This window comes from Sceloporus occidentalis, unplaced genomic scaffold (genome assembly GCF_023333645.1).
Source record: "Sceloporus occidentalis isolate IW3139 unplaced genomic scaffold, rSceOcc1.0.p SCAF_1, whole genome shotgun sequence".
NCBI classification, from domain to species: domain Eukaryota; kingdom Metazoa; phylum Chordata; class Lepidosauria; order Squamata; family Phrynosomatidae; genus Sceloporus; species Sceloporus occidentalis.
This window is the reverse complement of record NW_028316981.1, coordinates 318,157,063-318,169,474: the sequence shown is the minus strand read 5'-3', so window position 1 is coordinate 318,169,474 and position 12,412 is coordinate 318,157,063. Positions and strand designations below refer to the sequence as shown.

The window sequence follows — 12,412 nt, the reverse complement described above, 5'->3', positions numbered from 1 at the left end:
ACAAACACCTGGACAATTTCAACCGGAAAGAAGAAACCCTTAAAGTGAACAAGATTTGGCTACCAGTCCTGAGGAATAGCAAAATAAGGACTCAGCAAATGGGAAACCATTCAGAGTCAGGGGCTTTCCCAGCAGATAATGATCACCAATTAGCAGACATTAATCCTCGTTTGCATTAGCCTCCCAGCCTGAGGCCTGCCATCAGCACAGAACAAGACACATGCAAAGCACTCCTGCATTCCCAGGCTCACACAGTATATATACACCCAATTTTTCCAGGCAAAGCATTCTCTGAAGATGCCAGCCATAGATGCTGGTGAAATGTCAGGAAGAAAATCTTCTAGAACATGGCCACATAGACTGAAAAACCCACAAAAAACTATGGAGCTGGGGATATTTAGCCCGGAGACGAGAAGGTTAAGAGGTGATAAAATAGCCCCGTTTAAGTATTTGAAGGGATGTCATATTGAGACACAGAGCAATGGATGCAAGCTACAGGAAAAGAGATTCCACCTCAATATTAGGAGGAACTTGATTGTATGTTACCTCCCTGTCTTCTCTTCTCCAAGTTAAACATACCCAGCTTCCTCAGCTCAGTCAACCTCATAAAACCTAGTTTTCAGACCTTTGACCACCTCCATAGCGCTTCCGGAAACCTTTCAGCTTGTTGACCTCCTTTTTGAACAGTGGTTCCCTGAATTGGTGAGGTCTGACCAGAGCAAAACAGAGTGATGCTACTACAGAGAGTTCTCCACATTTCAGTGAATGGGTTTAGGGGTTCAGGACCCTCATAAAAGTGGAAAAGACACACATAAAAAAAGCATTTTTAACCTGAAAGAACACCTTGCTAGTAATCTGTAGGTCCTCCAGTAGAAGAAGTTGACCAGAGACTTGCACCAGAGAGACCTACATATGCCTAGAAAAGTGTCCTCTCTAGCAATCTCTAAGTCTTCCAGCACACTCCATGGCCAATGTCCGGTGGAAGGTGACCACAGCGTCACACTGGAGTATGTAGAGACTCCTAGAGATAACTTATTTATTTGTTTGTTTGTTTGTTTGTTTGTTTATATCCTGCCTTTCTCTTGATATAGGAACTCAAGGCAGCTAACAACAATTTTTTTAAAAATACAAGTTAAAAAATGATACAAAAGCATTAAAATGAGTGTTACCAACAAGTCTCAAAGATATTCCTCAGAATGTTTTACTAAACTCCAAAATCCCCGGAATTCCCCAATGTTTATTATTATTATTTAGACAAAATCCATGGGGAAAAAGTAATTACTTTCCGGGGAATTCCCCAGAAATCGGCAACACTGATTAAAAGGTAAATACAACGTTTTTAAAAGCTAAAAACATTACACATTAAAAGTTCAAATGTGCTACAAGTCCGGGAAAATCAAAGCCACCAAGGCAGAGGGCAACTGTACTTCCCTGGATCTGGACTCTGTACTCCTTTTGATGCCAAATAGTTTTCGGTTATTATTTCTGAATGAATAAAGTAACTCCTGGGGAGGAGGAGGAAAAGAAAAGAAAGAAAAAGTAAAGAGAACTGACGAATACAGATACAACACACTTTCTCCCTTCCGCTCTCCTGCTTTTTGGAGCTGAATTCCTGGTCCAAGTGAAGGCCACACTTGGGGAGCTAGCACTCTCTGCTGTCAGAAGGGAGACATGACCAAGCCCAGCCAAATCTTGCCAAATATTATGATGGGAAGGGAGAGTTGTTGTTGTTGTTGTTGTTGTTGTTGTTGTTGTTGTTTTAAAATGGTGATGGCCTTTTAGCTGTGGTTTGAGTGACAGACTGTGACTCTGGACACTAGGACTTGAATCCCTGCTCAGCCATGGAACAAGTCACACACTCTCAGCCTCAAAGAAATGCAAAAGCAAACCCCCTCTCAACAAACCTTGCCAAAAAACCCTGATGGGGTTGCCTTAGGGTCAACAAAAGTTGGAAACAAGTTGAAGGCACACAATAACAACAGAAAAAGTGATTTCATACTTTTTTAATACTTGAATATGGCAGAGACTTTCATACTTCTAAAGAACGGCAGATATATATATCTATATATCGGGACGACCAGCATAGGGAACATCAGGGACAAGAGGAGAAAGCTCCTTGAAATGCTTCCGTTGTGATCTGGCAAAAGGGGGGAGGGTTAGGGGTGTTGGCAGCAGGGACTGAATCCCCCCTTCCTTCGCAGCATCCTTGGAAGGAGAAAAAGGCAAGAAAGAGCAGAGCAACTGGTTAATCATGTCAGATGTTAACTCCAGAAACATCAGCCTGCACTCTAGAGCAGTCTCCCCTTAGACCTAGCACCTACAACTCCCATGATTCCCAGAAAGCTTCCCTTCAGGCTGGAGAAAAGTTACTCCAACATAAAGAGCTCCTTTCCTGGTCTTTGCATTCAGCTCCAGCCTGGCTTCTGTGTAGCAGTGGTTACCTCTTAGATTAAAAACACAGTATCACAGAGACAGAAGGAAACCTAAGGTCAGTTTCTAAAAGCCTGATGGCACAAGAATTATTTAACTTGCCAGTGGAAGGAGAGTGAGGAGGGAAGCATCCTGGCCTCTCTAGGAAGGGAGTTCCAGAGTCTGAAAGCAGCTGCCCAAGAGACCCTGTCGTTTCCCTTGTTTCTACCAAATGAGCCTGATAAGATAATGGGATGGAGAGAAGCACCTCTTCAGATGGCCTTATGGGCTCATAAAGGGAGACATGGCCCTTGAAAGACCCCAACTAAGCCATATATTTTACAGCTGTTGCCCACTGACTTCGGAGTCTGACCACCCAGTGTGGCTTTTGTGCTGTGTTGCTTTGCCAGCTGGTTTCCAAATAAAGAAGGAGAAGGCCAGCTCTCTGTCATGGCACACTTGCTTGGCATGAAGGCAGAATGCCACCGTGGGGGCTCACCTGTGCTCCATTGAGGGATCAGAAGGCGGGAAGCAAGACAAGAGTCCTCCCTCCCTCCAAAATATCCAGCCACAAAAAAAGATTTCACTGAGTTTGTTGGCAACTCTAGAACAGCTCTGGGCTCCTTGACAAACAGAAGGACACTGTGCGGTTGCTCTCCGAGTAATCTCATGAAATTTCCAGTTCTTCTGAGATCAAGCCATCCCCTGCTGCTGCCTATTCTCTGGCTTCTAATGTATATGTGCAGAATAATTTCACAGATCTGGTCCTCCCCCAGCCTTCTTATACCTTTATCCCTTCCTCCGCTTGCCAAGGTGACCACCAGCTCATCTTATAGAGTTATGAAATTGGAAGGATCCCCAAGGGCCATCTAATCTGACCCTCAGCCAGTGCAGACATCCCCCACTGCTCAAGCCTCCTAGAGAGTTAGTCTATCTCCCGCTTTGCAAATGAGCCCCATATACATACCACATTACGGCTGCTCCCTTTTGTCTTTCCTGCACATCCTGAGCCAAGGGAAAAAGTAGAAACAGCCCCAATAAATCCTGGAAAACATACAAGAGAGGTCATCAAGCAAACCTGAGGTATCTGGGCCACTATCCCCACTGACATGGAAGCCACCTTAGAACATGGTGTCTACTGGCTCCTGGCTCCTGTACAGAAAACATGGACCAGGATCCCACATTGAGGATAGCTATATGGAATCACTGCAACACCTTATTATAGCATTGCACCAATGCACAACTAAGTGTGCAGTGTGCACTGATGCACACTGTGCAGTGGACAACAAGGTACCCCAATGAGCAGTACACAATATGTTTTGGTGCAAAGTGCATATCAGTACACGATGTGCAACCATGACCAATGGTGCAACATATGTAATTCTCCTTTTACAAACTAAAACTGAATACTGCTGTTATGCATCAGACAAAAATGTCTAGCCATTTATGTAAGGCTACTTATGCCTGTATGCGTCGCCAACTGGATGCTACTCATGTTTCCAATGCAGTAGAAGCAATAGGTCAGTCACTGTAAGTCTACCTGATGCTTGTGTATGTTGTTGTTGCTGTTGCTGCTGTTGTTGTTGTTGTCATTGCAGAGATTTCTACATTTAGTAGACTCATGGATTGGTATATTTTTCCTTCCTTTGCAGTAAGCAAAGTCCTCCCATCACTCTTTGTTGCCTTGTGATAGTTCCTCTCCCAATGCCGTTCCACGGCTGATGGAGTGTGGTGCAGATAAGACAAGCATCTGGCTAGGACCCCATCTTTATTTATTCATTTTATTTAGTTTATATCCTAGCTTTATCCAAGTACAGGACCCAATAATAAAAAACACAATACATTTTTAAAAAAAACCTCTCAATACAAAAGTTAAAATGCAATGAAACTAATTTTGATTTAAAACACAAGTTTAAAAACATTAACGTCATTAAATTAAACAGCCCCGCTCCATGTTAGAAAGCTGTATCTACTGTCACCAAATGCAACAGAACCACTTGCATTCAAAGCCAGATGCAAAAGGATGGCATCACCTTCTGAGACATACTGGTGCATCTTGGTGCTTCTCTACACATGCAATACCACCCATGCAGATGATGAATGCACCCTACAGAACAGACCCAACCTCACCAGGAAGGGACCAGGGAGAAGAATCCGCTAAGAGTGCTGCCATACTCACTCTTCATGGATCGACTCTGACTCAAAGTCCAGCGTCCAGCTGCCAGTGTCCAGCCCCTCCTTCTGCCCTAGCAGGACTCCATCCTATGGGACAAAATCAGGATTCGTGGTCTCAGATGGGGTCCTTTCTCTGCATCATCCTATGGCAACTGATGACTTTAAGATCAGTGGGGTAGAGAATCCACTCTGGGTTTCATCCTGAACTTTAAAGGAGCTACCCAAGATGACAGCCTCCATCCCTCCCTGAAGTTTCAGCACTTTGGATAGCATTTCTAAAGTCTGGACTAAAAGACAGAGCAGATTCTGTACCCTGCTGGGACTGAAGCCACAAGCTACAAAATACTACATCACACTTTTGAGGCCTAAGGTTCCCTTACACCTCTGGTTGTAACTTTTTGAGGCATCTTGTTATGTCTGTATTCAGTTCACAGTTGCCTACGCAGAATTCCACAAATGCAAGCATTGCATGTTCAACAGTGATATGTAAACATTCATCCGTGCCTTTGGATACCTTGATTCACCGGCTTTGCAGAAACATCCATTGCACACTGGTAGATACACAATCAGTTGCATCACATCACTATCAACATTTTGAATGTATATGTCCATGCTGCAAAGACAATGTAGGACCCTGGCTCTAAAATTTCAAACATGAAATCTACACTCTAATAATTGCGATATTGCTGTTCTCCTAGGTTCAGAGTTGTCCCCTTCCTGATTATTTTGGTATAGGTGGGAGTCAAGTGTGAATTCTCCTAGGATGCCTACAACATCATCAAACGCTTTCATGGTTTCAGGGGGAAGGAGGTATGAGCGCCAGTTAGCAAGACTTGTCAAATATCAGATCAAATAATCAGTGAATATTTGGCTAGTGATCCAACTATTCAGAGATTTTCTAAAAAATCTATGGCGGGATACAGGCCGCCCCTTTGAGGCAGCCTGCACCCGCCCCTTTCCCCACCAGATTGGGACCTGGGCATCCGCAGTGACAGCCCCAGAGGCCCCAATCCACCACTTCACCAGGTCTTCGGGAAATGGCAAAACGCCACTTCCCCCCGGCCTGGAATGGGGTGTCCTTGGGGCTTCATGCCCCAAGGATACCCTGACAGCTGCGGCTTTCCAGGGTGACAGGGGCCAGAGGAAGGGAGCACTTCATTCCCCCGAACCTCTGTCACCCTGGAAGGGCTTGAGACCAAGTGCCAGAGTGCATTGTGAAATGGGAGTGAGGATCGGCACAGCTTACACACACACACACACACACACACACACACACACACACACGGAGCTGTGTTCTTGGGTCTCCCTCTCTACTGCACCTGGATTTCATCCTCATCTGCATGCCCTCAGAGATGGGTTTTGCATGCCCAGAGAGGGCACGCATGCCATAGGTTCGCCACCATGGACCTAGGGCATGAACCATTGGAGGTTGGGCATCACTTTACAAAGGATTCCTTCCACCTAGTGTAGAAAGGAGGCAGCTCAGAAAAGGCTGTGTTTTCCTCCATTGACAGTCCCCTGGGCCACCTTTGCAAGGGCTCTCCCTCCCATCGGGCCTCTGGAAGCCTCCACTTGCCTCCAGATGGTCTTCATCTCCTTTCACTCCTTGCTGCAAGACTTGCTTGACTTCCAAGTGGCTGTGCTGTGGGTCAGAAAAGAGATGTCACTGAGAGCTCCTTCGAGGCTGTGGCCAACATGCCAAGAGCCACCTGGGCACCCTGTACCTGCTCCAAGCATCCCTCTCCATGGGCCAAGCGGTCCTCGCCAGCTCTTGTTTCCAGCAGCTGCTGAGACAGCTTCTCTTTCTTTTTCTGAAAGAGGGAGATAGAGAGAACTGAAGATAAGGGACTTTGGGGATATTTACACCTACTGCACCCATAACCTCTCTATGGGAAAGGATGAGAAGACTTCCTCTAGGAACCCAGGCACAGTTGTAACTGGTTGAGATCCTATCTGACACTGCCAGAGAGCAGTGGCATCATTAGAGTTGGTGTTACCTGGTGTAGGTGCCCAGAAAGCCCTGTGAGTGGTGGCAGAAGCCTGCCCTGCCCTTTCTCCCTTCCTGCTACCTTGCTTGCCCACCCACCACCCCTCTGCCATCTGCTCACCATGACCTGGAAAAGGCTGCCAGGCAAGCGAGGCATCAGGAAGGGATGGAAGGGATGTGTGCTCGTCCATATCCATTCTTCTCCAGTGTCTTGGCTCCTTTGGTGGAAAGAGCCATGGTAGTGGAGAAGCTGTAAGGGGCATGTTCCCATGCCTCCTTCTTCACTGCCTTAGCTCCCCCAGCCGAGAGAGACACAGCATCGGAGAAGAAGCTGGCACCAGGAGCAGCATCACACACTATCCCCTGGCAGTGGGAGAAGGACCTAGTTGGGTGTCACTCCTCCAAGGTGTCACCCAGTACAGTCTGCACACACCCCAACACACACACACACACACACACACACACACGTAATGTGTGGCAGAGGATCAAGTTCCCCATCATACTGCTTTCTCGGAGGGTGGGACTGACCTGGTAGGTGCCATCTCCTCCCATGGCTTTGCAGTTACTTTTCCTCCCCCAATTCAACCTTGGCACCATCTCTCGCTGGTCTGATACTGACTGGGCAGTGGGAACCTTTTGACCACTGAAGCAATCCATCTCTGTCCGCAGGGGCCTTGCAAGGAAGAGAAAGAGGAGACAGCAAGGGATTCAGCACAGTCATTAAGTACCTACCCTCCAATATTTCACAGGTGAAAAGTGGCCCATGTATGGCCTAGCAATTTTAGAGTGTGTTCGAGATGGCAAAAGTTGTGAAGCAGGAAGAATGGACAAGCTAAAGGAGGCTGCAGCAGTTTGCTTTTGCCTGGAAATGCTGGAAAGAGCAGGATTCTGCCCTTTCCTGTCCTCTTTCCTCCACTGAGTTAACTGAGTACAAAATCTTTTTGCAGCAATTGCATCAACTGAAATAAGCTGAAGATGAAGAAGTAAAGTGCAAGACTGAGAGAGAAACTGGGACATTTTGAAAGCAATTGAAAAAGTGGGATGACAGATGATTAATCAGGGACTGTCCCTGCCAAACTGGGTCAGTTGGAGGGCATGAAAACATTGACCACAGTTGCTCAGTGGATGGCCTTTGAGCAATAAAGAAAACCAAATCTGAATAGAAATAGAAATACATACACACTTTGCAAGACAATGCTCTCACCCTGAAATTCATCATCCCCTCCTGAGGACCAGAGAAGAAGGTCCCAGCCCTGAGACGCAAGGCCTGGCCCACGCCTTGGTTTGCTCATGGCAGCCCAACAAGAAATGGACTCAAATGCTCTGGCCGCCAAAGAAGATATTGCCTTGTTCTCTCAAGAAGAGGTACAAGGAATTTCCATTGGTCTGTTGCCACCAGACCATGAAGAGACATTCCTTGTTGTGCCTCAAAGCAAAAACCATTTATTTGTGTGTGCGTACATGTACATACACACACACCTTCAAATCAATTGTAGACTTCTGGGGACCTCAGAGGTGGTTTGGGGACCTCAGAGGTAATTTTGCAAGTTCCTGCCTCTGAGACCTCCAGAACCTGCTTTTGGTTGGCAGTCTCCCATCCAAGTACTAATCCCAAGAAAAATAATATGAACCTCTTCTCCTCTGCTCTCCACAACGTACAGCTTCCAAGCCTGCCAATCTCTCAGCCTCTTCCCAAAGGTCTCTCCTGGAGTGGAAATGCTTTGGGGTCTTCTTCGTCTTCAGCAGAGGCAGAGGGAGGACACAGCTGCCTCCCAGCTAAAACACAGACCCTATGGCCACTGGTGGATTGTCTGAAGGAAGACCTTTCGACCATCCACCGCTCTGAGAAGTAACACTTTGGCCTGTGGCAAAGGCCAGCTAAAGAAGACTCCGCAGACCCTTCACTTCCAGTGGGAAGGCAATGGGACAAAATGGCTGCCAGCGTCCGTTTCTCCATCTCTAGAATGCCGTGCCAGAGTTCCAAGAACCAGCAGAACTGATGGCCAAAGCCAGATCAGGAGAGGCCTTCTTGGGTAGCAATGGACAGGAGATGGAGCTCAGAAGAGTTACTGTTTTGGAACTCAGCTCCCAGAGTCCTCTATCCTGCTCAACTTGGCCATTGACCAAGCTAGATGAGGGATTCTGGGAGTTGTAATGAAAAACAAAGCTCTGGAAAGGATGGCTTGAGATGTGACTGTGCAGATGGAAAAGCTCAGCTGGTGTCTGCATTCAGCCTTGAAATCCCCCTTGGTCAGAATTCCAAAAACCAAAATATTCCAATAACCAAAGCTTTTCCCATGAGTGGCTATGGAAGTGGCACCTTTGTTTTCTGATGGCTCAGTGTACACAAACTTTGTTCCATGCACAAAATAATTTTGAAATATTGTATAAAATTACCTTCAGGCCATTTGTTTAAGGTGTACATGAAAGATAAATGAATTTTGTGTTTAGGCTTGGGCCCCATTTCCAAGATATCTCATCATGTAGATGTATATGCAAATGCAGGTAATCCAAACTCCAGGACACTTGTGGTCCTCAGCCTTTTGGATACGGAAGACTCAACCTGTTCCTCTTCCTCATCCCTCTTATCCCTACACCACAATATACACGCAATATAAAACATTGCAACAATTAAAGCAATAGCCAACAAAAGCTTTTTTAAAAAGAACCAATTAAATAATACTATTATTTCTATGCTGCCTTTCTCCCAGAAAGGGGCCCAAGGTGGCTCACAGATAAAATCGTTTTACAATAGAAATTTAAAAACAATTAACATCATCTATCTTTAAAAGGTATAAAATTGCATAAAACATGGATTAAAGAAGTTGGCAGCATGAGCTTTCCTAGACTTCAGTGTACTTCCTCAGATCCACTAAATGCATCTGAGGAAGTAGATTTAAGTCTAGGAAAGCTCATGCTGCCAACTTCTTTATTACATTTTTTATGTAATTGTATAGCTTTTTAAAGCTAGATGATTTTAATTGTTAATCTCAAAGGTGCTACAAGATCTCTCTAAGTACTGATTCTACAGACTAACATGGCTATATCAGCCCTGTTTAAATATTTGAAGGGATGTCATATTGAGGAGGGAGTAAGCTTGTTTTCTGCTGCTCCAGAGAATAGGACCCAATGGAGCAATGGATCCAAGCTCCAGGAAAAGAGATTCCAGCTCAACATTAGGAGGAACTTCTTCACAGTAAGAGCTGTTTGACAGTGGAACAAACTCCTTCCTCGGAGTGGAGTGGAGTCTCCTTCCTTAGAGGTCTTTAAGCAGAGGCTGGATGAACATCTGTCAGTGGGGATGCTTTGATTGATATTTCCTGCATGGCAGGATTAATGCAGTAACTGCCATGTCTCAATGCTATGGAATTCTGGGATTGGTAGTCTTGTGAGGTATTTAGCCATTTCTGGACCTTATTACATGGGAGGCAAAGCACTCAATTGCATGGGGTTTAGATCCTGGGAATATCCCACAAAACCGGGATTGTTTTCAGACACGTTGAGCTAATTCAGCATTAATGTGACATTAACCCGTGCAGAAAGTTGCAAAATCGCACTGCTTTTTACTTCTGGGATTTTCCCGAATGTAAAATGCGTTGCAATTTTGCGACTTTCTGCATGGGTTAATGTCACATTAATGCTCAATTAGCCTGATGTTGTCTAAAAACAATTAACCTGACATCATCTAAAAACTTTTCTGGGGATATTCCCAGATTTAAACCCCGTTTATCCATGGGATTTGGGCAACTCCCTCCCGTGTGATAAGGTCTTCTGTCAGAGAACTCTAGGGCCACAGCCAACTAAAAATATCAGGATGGAGCCAGGACAGTTAACACGGTGTCAAACTGCATTAATGCTGCAGTGTGGCAGCAGCCGTTGTGGGCACAGATATGGGAAAATCTGAGGCAAGCGTTGTTGAGATTTTCCACTAGAGGGCAGCTCTCTCCTTCCAAAAGGACACGATTCCTAGTGCTTTCTGGAAAAGCAGGAGGCAGAGGGAGGAGATGAAGGATGAAGAAGGGCACTACTGAAATGCAATGCTGGGGGGGGGGGGGGTGTGCATTCACATTGTGAGCCATTGCATAGGGTGTACTAGAAACAGATGTGCATTGTACATGCGCATCCATGCACTCTGAACATTTGGTCTCTCTCTCTCTCTCTCTCTCTCTCACACACACACACACACAAAGATAGTGTTGCATAATTGCTCCACAATTCCATGAGTGTCAGTACACACTGTGTCCTCAGTCTGTATCCGCACTGTGTAAGTGATAGCAGTCTGATTCCACTTTAACTCCTATGGCTCCATTCTATGGAACCATGGGATTTGTAGTCCGTAGTCTGCTGGAGAGCTCTAATGTACTGACATCACTAAAATGCCCCTTACAAAACTACCAATCTCGGGATTCCATGGGTTGGAGCCATGAAAAGAAATTAACTTTACAATACAGATGAGAAAGATTATTCAGAAATATTGGAATAACAGTTGAAAAAATGGTTTCCCAGCTGTTGGAAAATTGATTAGGAGAATCCAGAACAGAGAAGAATCTTCATGCATTGGCATTTTCTGTGCAGAAAATAAGTTCCCTGGTTAGAAACATGATTTTCTCATAGATAATAACATTTCTATGCGTAAAATTATGTTTTCTGATGACTTAACCTGTACACCTCTGTGTTTTCCACATGCTAGGAATAAGTACTGAGAATATTGGGGGGCGGGGGGTGGTTATAGAATATATATATATCTGATGGCCAGAGCTGTTCAACAGTGGAACACGCTCCCTCGGAGTGTGGCAGTCTCCTTCCTTGGAGGATTTTGTGCAGGCTAGATGATCAGCTGTTGGGGGTGCTTTGACTGTGTCTTCCTGCATGGCAGAATGGGGTTGGACTGGATGACCCCTGAGGTCTCTTCCAACTGTATGATTCCATGATTTCCCATAGTGCAACAGATATATTCTGTTGACAGTGGTAGAATCAGAATTGTGCATTGCAGATGCACTTTGCAGTTCCACTTCATGTGTTGCAGTCATGCAATGCATAATGGCACACAGTCATGGGCATGTGTTGTGCCATGTTACTATTCCACATGGGGGTAGTACAGTATAGTGTTACAGTAATGTCTCTCTGCATGTGGCTATTTAGGCTGAATGGCTGTTGGATGGCAGCCAAACTTTGGAAAGACCTGCTTTGCCTTCGTGTGAGTATTGAACTGTCTCGTTTTCAGTGTTAAATGCTTTAACGTGATGTTAGTCTTTTAAAATGTTCCTTACAGTTTTAAATTGCTTTTAAACTTTTTGATTTGATTCTCTTGCATGTGTCCTCACTGAGATCCATGGATACATGGCAGCATGCAAATGCTTTAATAAATAAAAAGAAAACAATTTTATCTCTGGATACCAGGGCGGTGTAGTGGTCTGAGCGTTGGGCTACGACTCTGGAGACCACGGTTTGATTCCCTCTCTGCTCAGCCATGAAACCCACTGGGTGACCTTGGGCATGTCACATGCTCTCAGCCTCAGGGGAAGGCAAATCTCCTTTGAACAAATCTTGCCAAGAAAAACCCATGATAGGTTTGTCTTATGGTTGCCATAAGTCAGAAATGTCTTGAAGGCACACAACAACAAACACATGCTTAAGGGGGGCATTTTTGAGTGAGGTATTTTTTGCATTGTGGGCAACAGGGCAGCTGTCAACATCTGCTGTGCCCAATTCTCTGTTTCCAAGGCCCACAAAACTCTGCCAATCAGCACAGAGGAGGTGATTCAAATCCTCTTGCTGCAGTTTTGATTTCTGTGTGGTACATGCAGTTCCTTCTGGTGAAGTTTACTTGCTAAGATAAAC

The 12,412-nt window shown here is 45.3% G+C and overlaps 1 protein-coding gene across 2 annotated transcripts; it reads right to left on the bottom strand.

Annotated features, from left to right (window-relative positions):
- Positions 1 to 1,276: 1,276 nt before the first annotated feature.
- On the bottom strand, positions 1,277 to 8,476 carry LOC149324284 (uncharacterized). Of its 2 annotated transcripts, XR_016280378.1 has the most exons (8): positions 8,203 to 8,476; positions 7,100 to 7,244; positions 6,309 to 6,395; positions 6,161 to 6,226; positions 4,589 to 4,671; positions 3,377 to 3,453; positions 2,000 to 2,205; positions 1,277 to 1,505 (listed from the first exon to the last, which is right to left on the bottom strand). XR_016280378.1 is itself a non-coding variant. In XM_089513705.1 (7 exons), exons 2-6 carry the CDS (start codon positions 7,226 to 7,228, stop codon positions 3,381 to 3,383), a joined length of 438 nt encoding a protein of 145 aa, XP_089369831.1. In that variant the 5' UTR covers positions 7,229 to 7,244; positions 8,203 to 8,476; the 3' UTR covers positions 1,277 to 1,505; positions 3,377 to 3,380. The 2 variants fall into 2 exon arrangements, 1 of the variants encoding a protein (XP_089369831.1); XM_089513705.1 differs by lacking the exon at positions 2,000 to 2,205.
- Between the last annotated feature and the right edge of the window lie 3,936 nt (positions 8,477 to 12,412).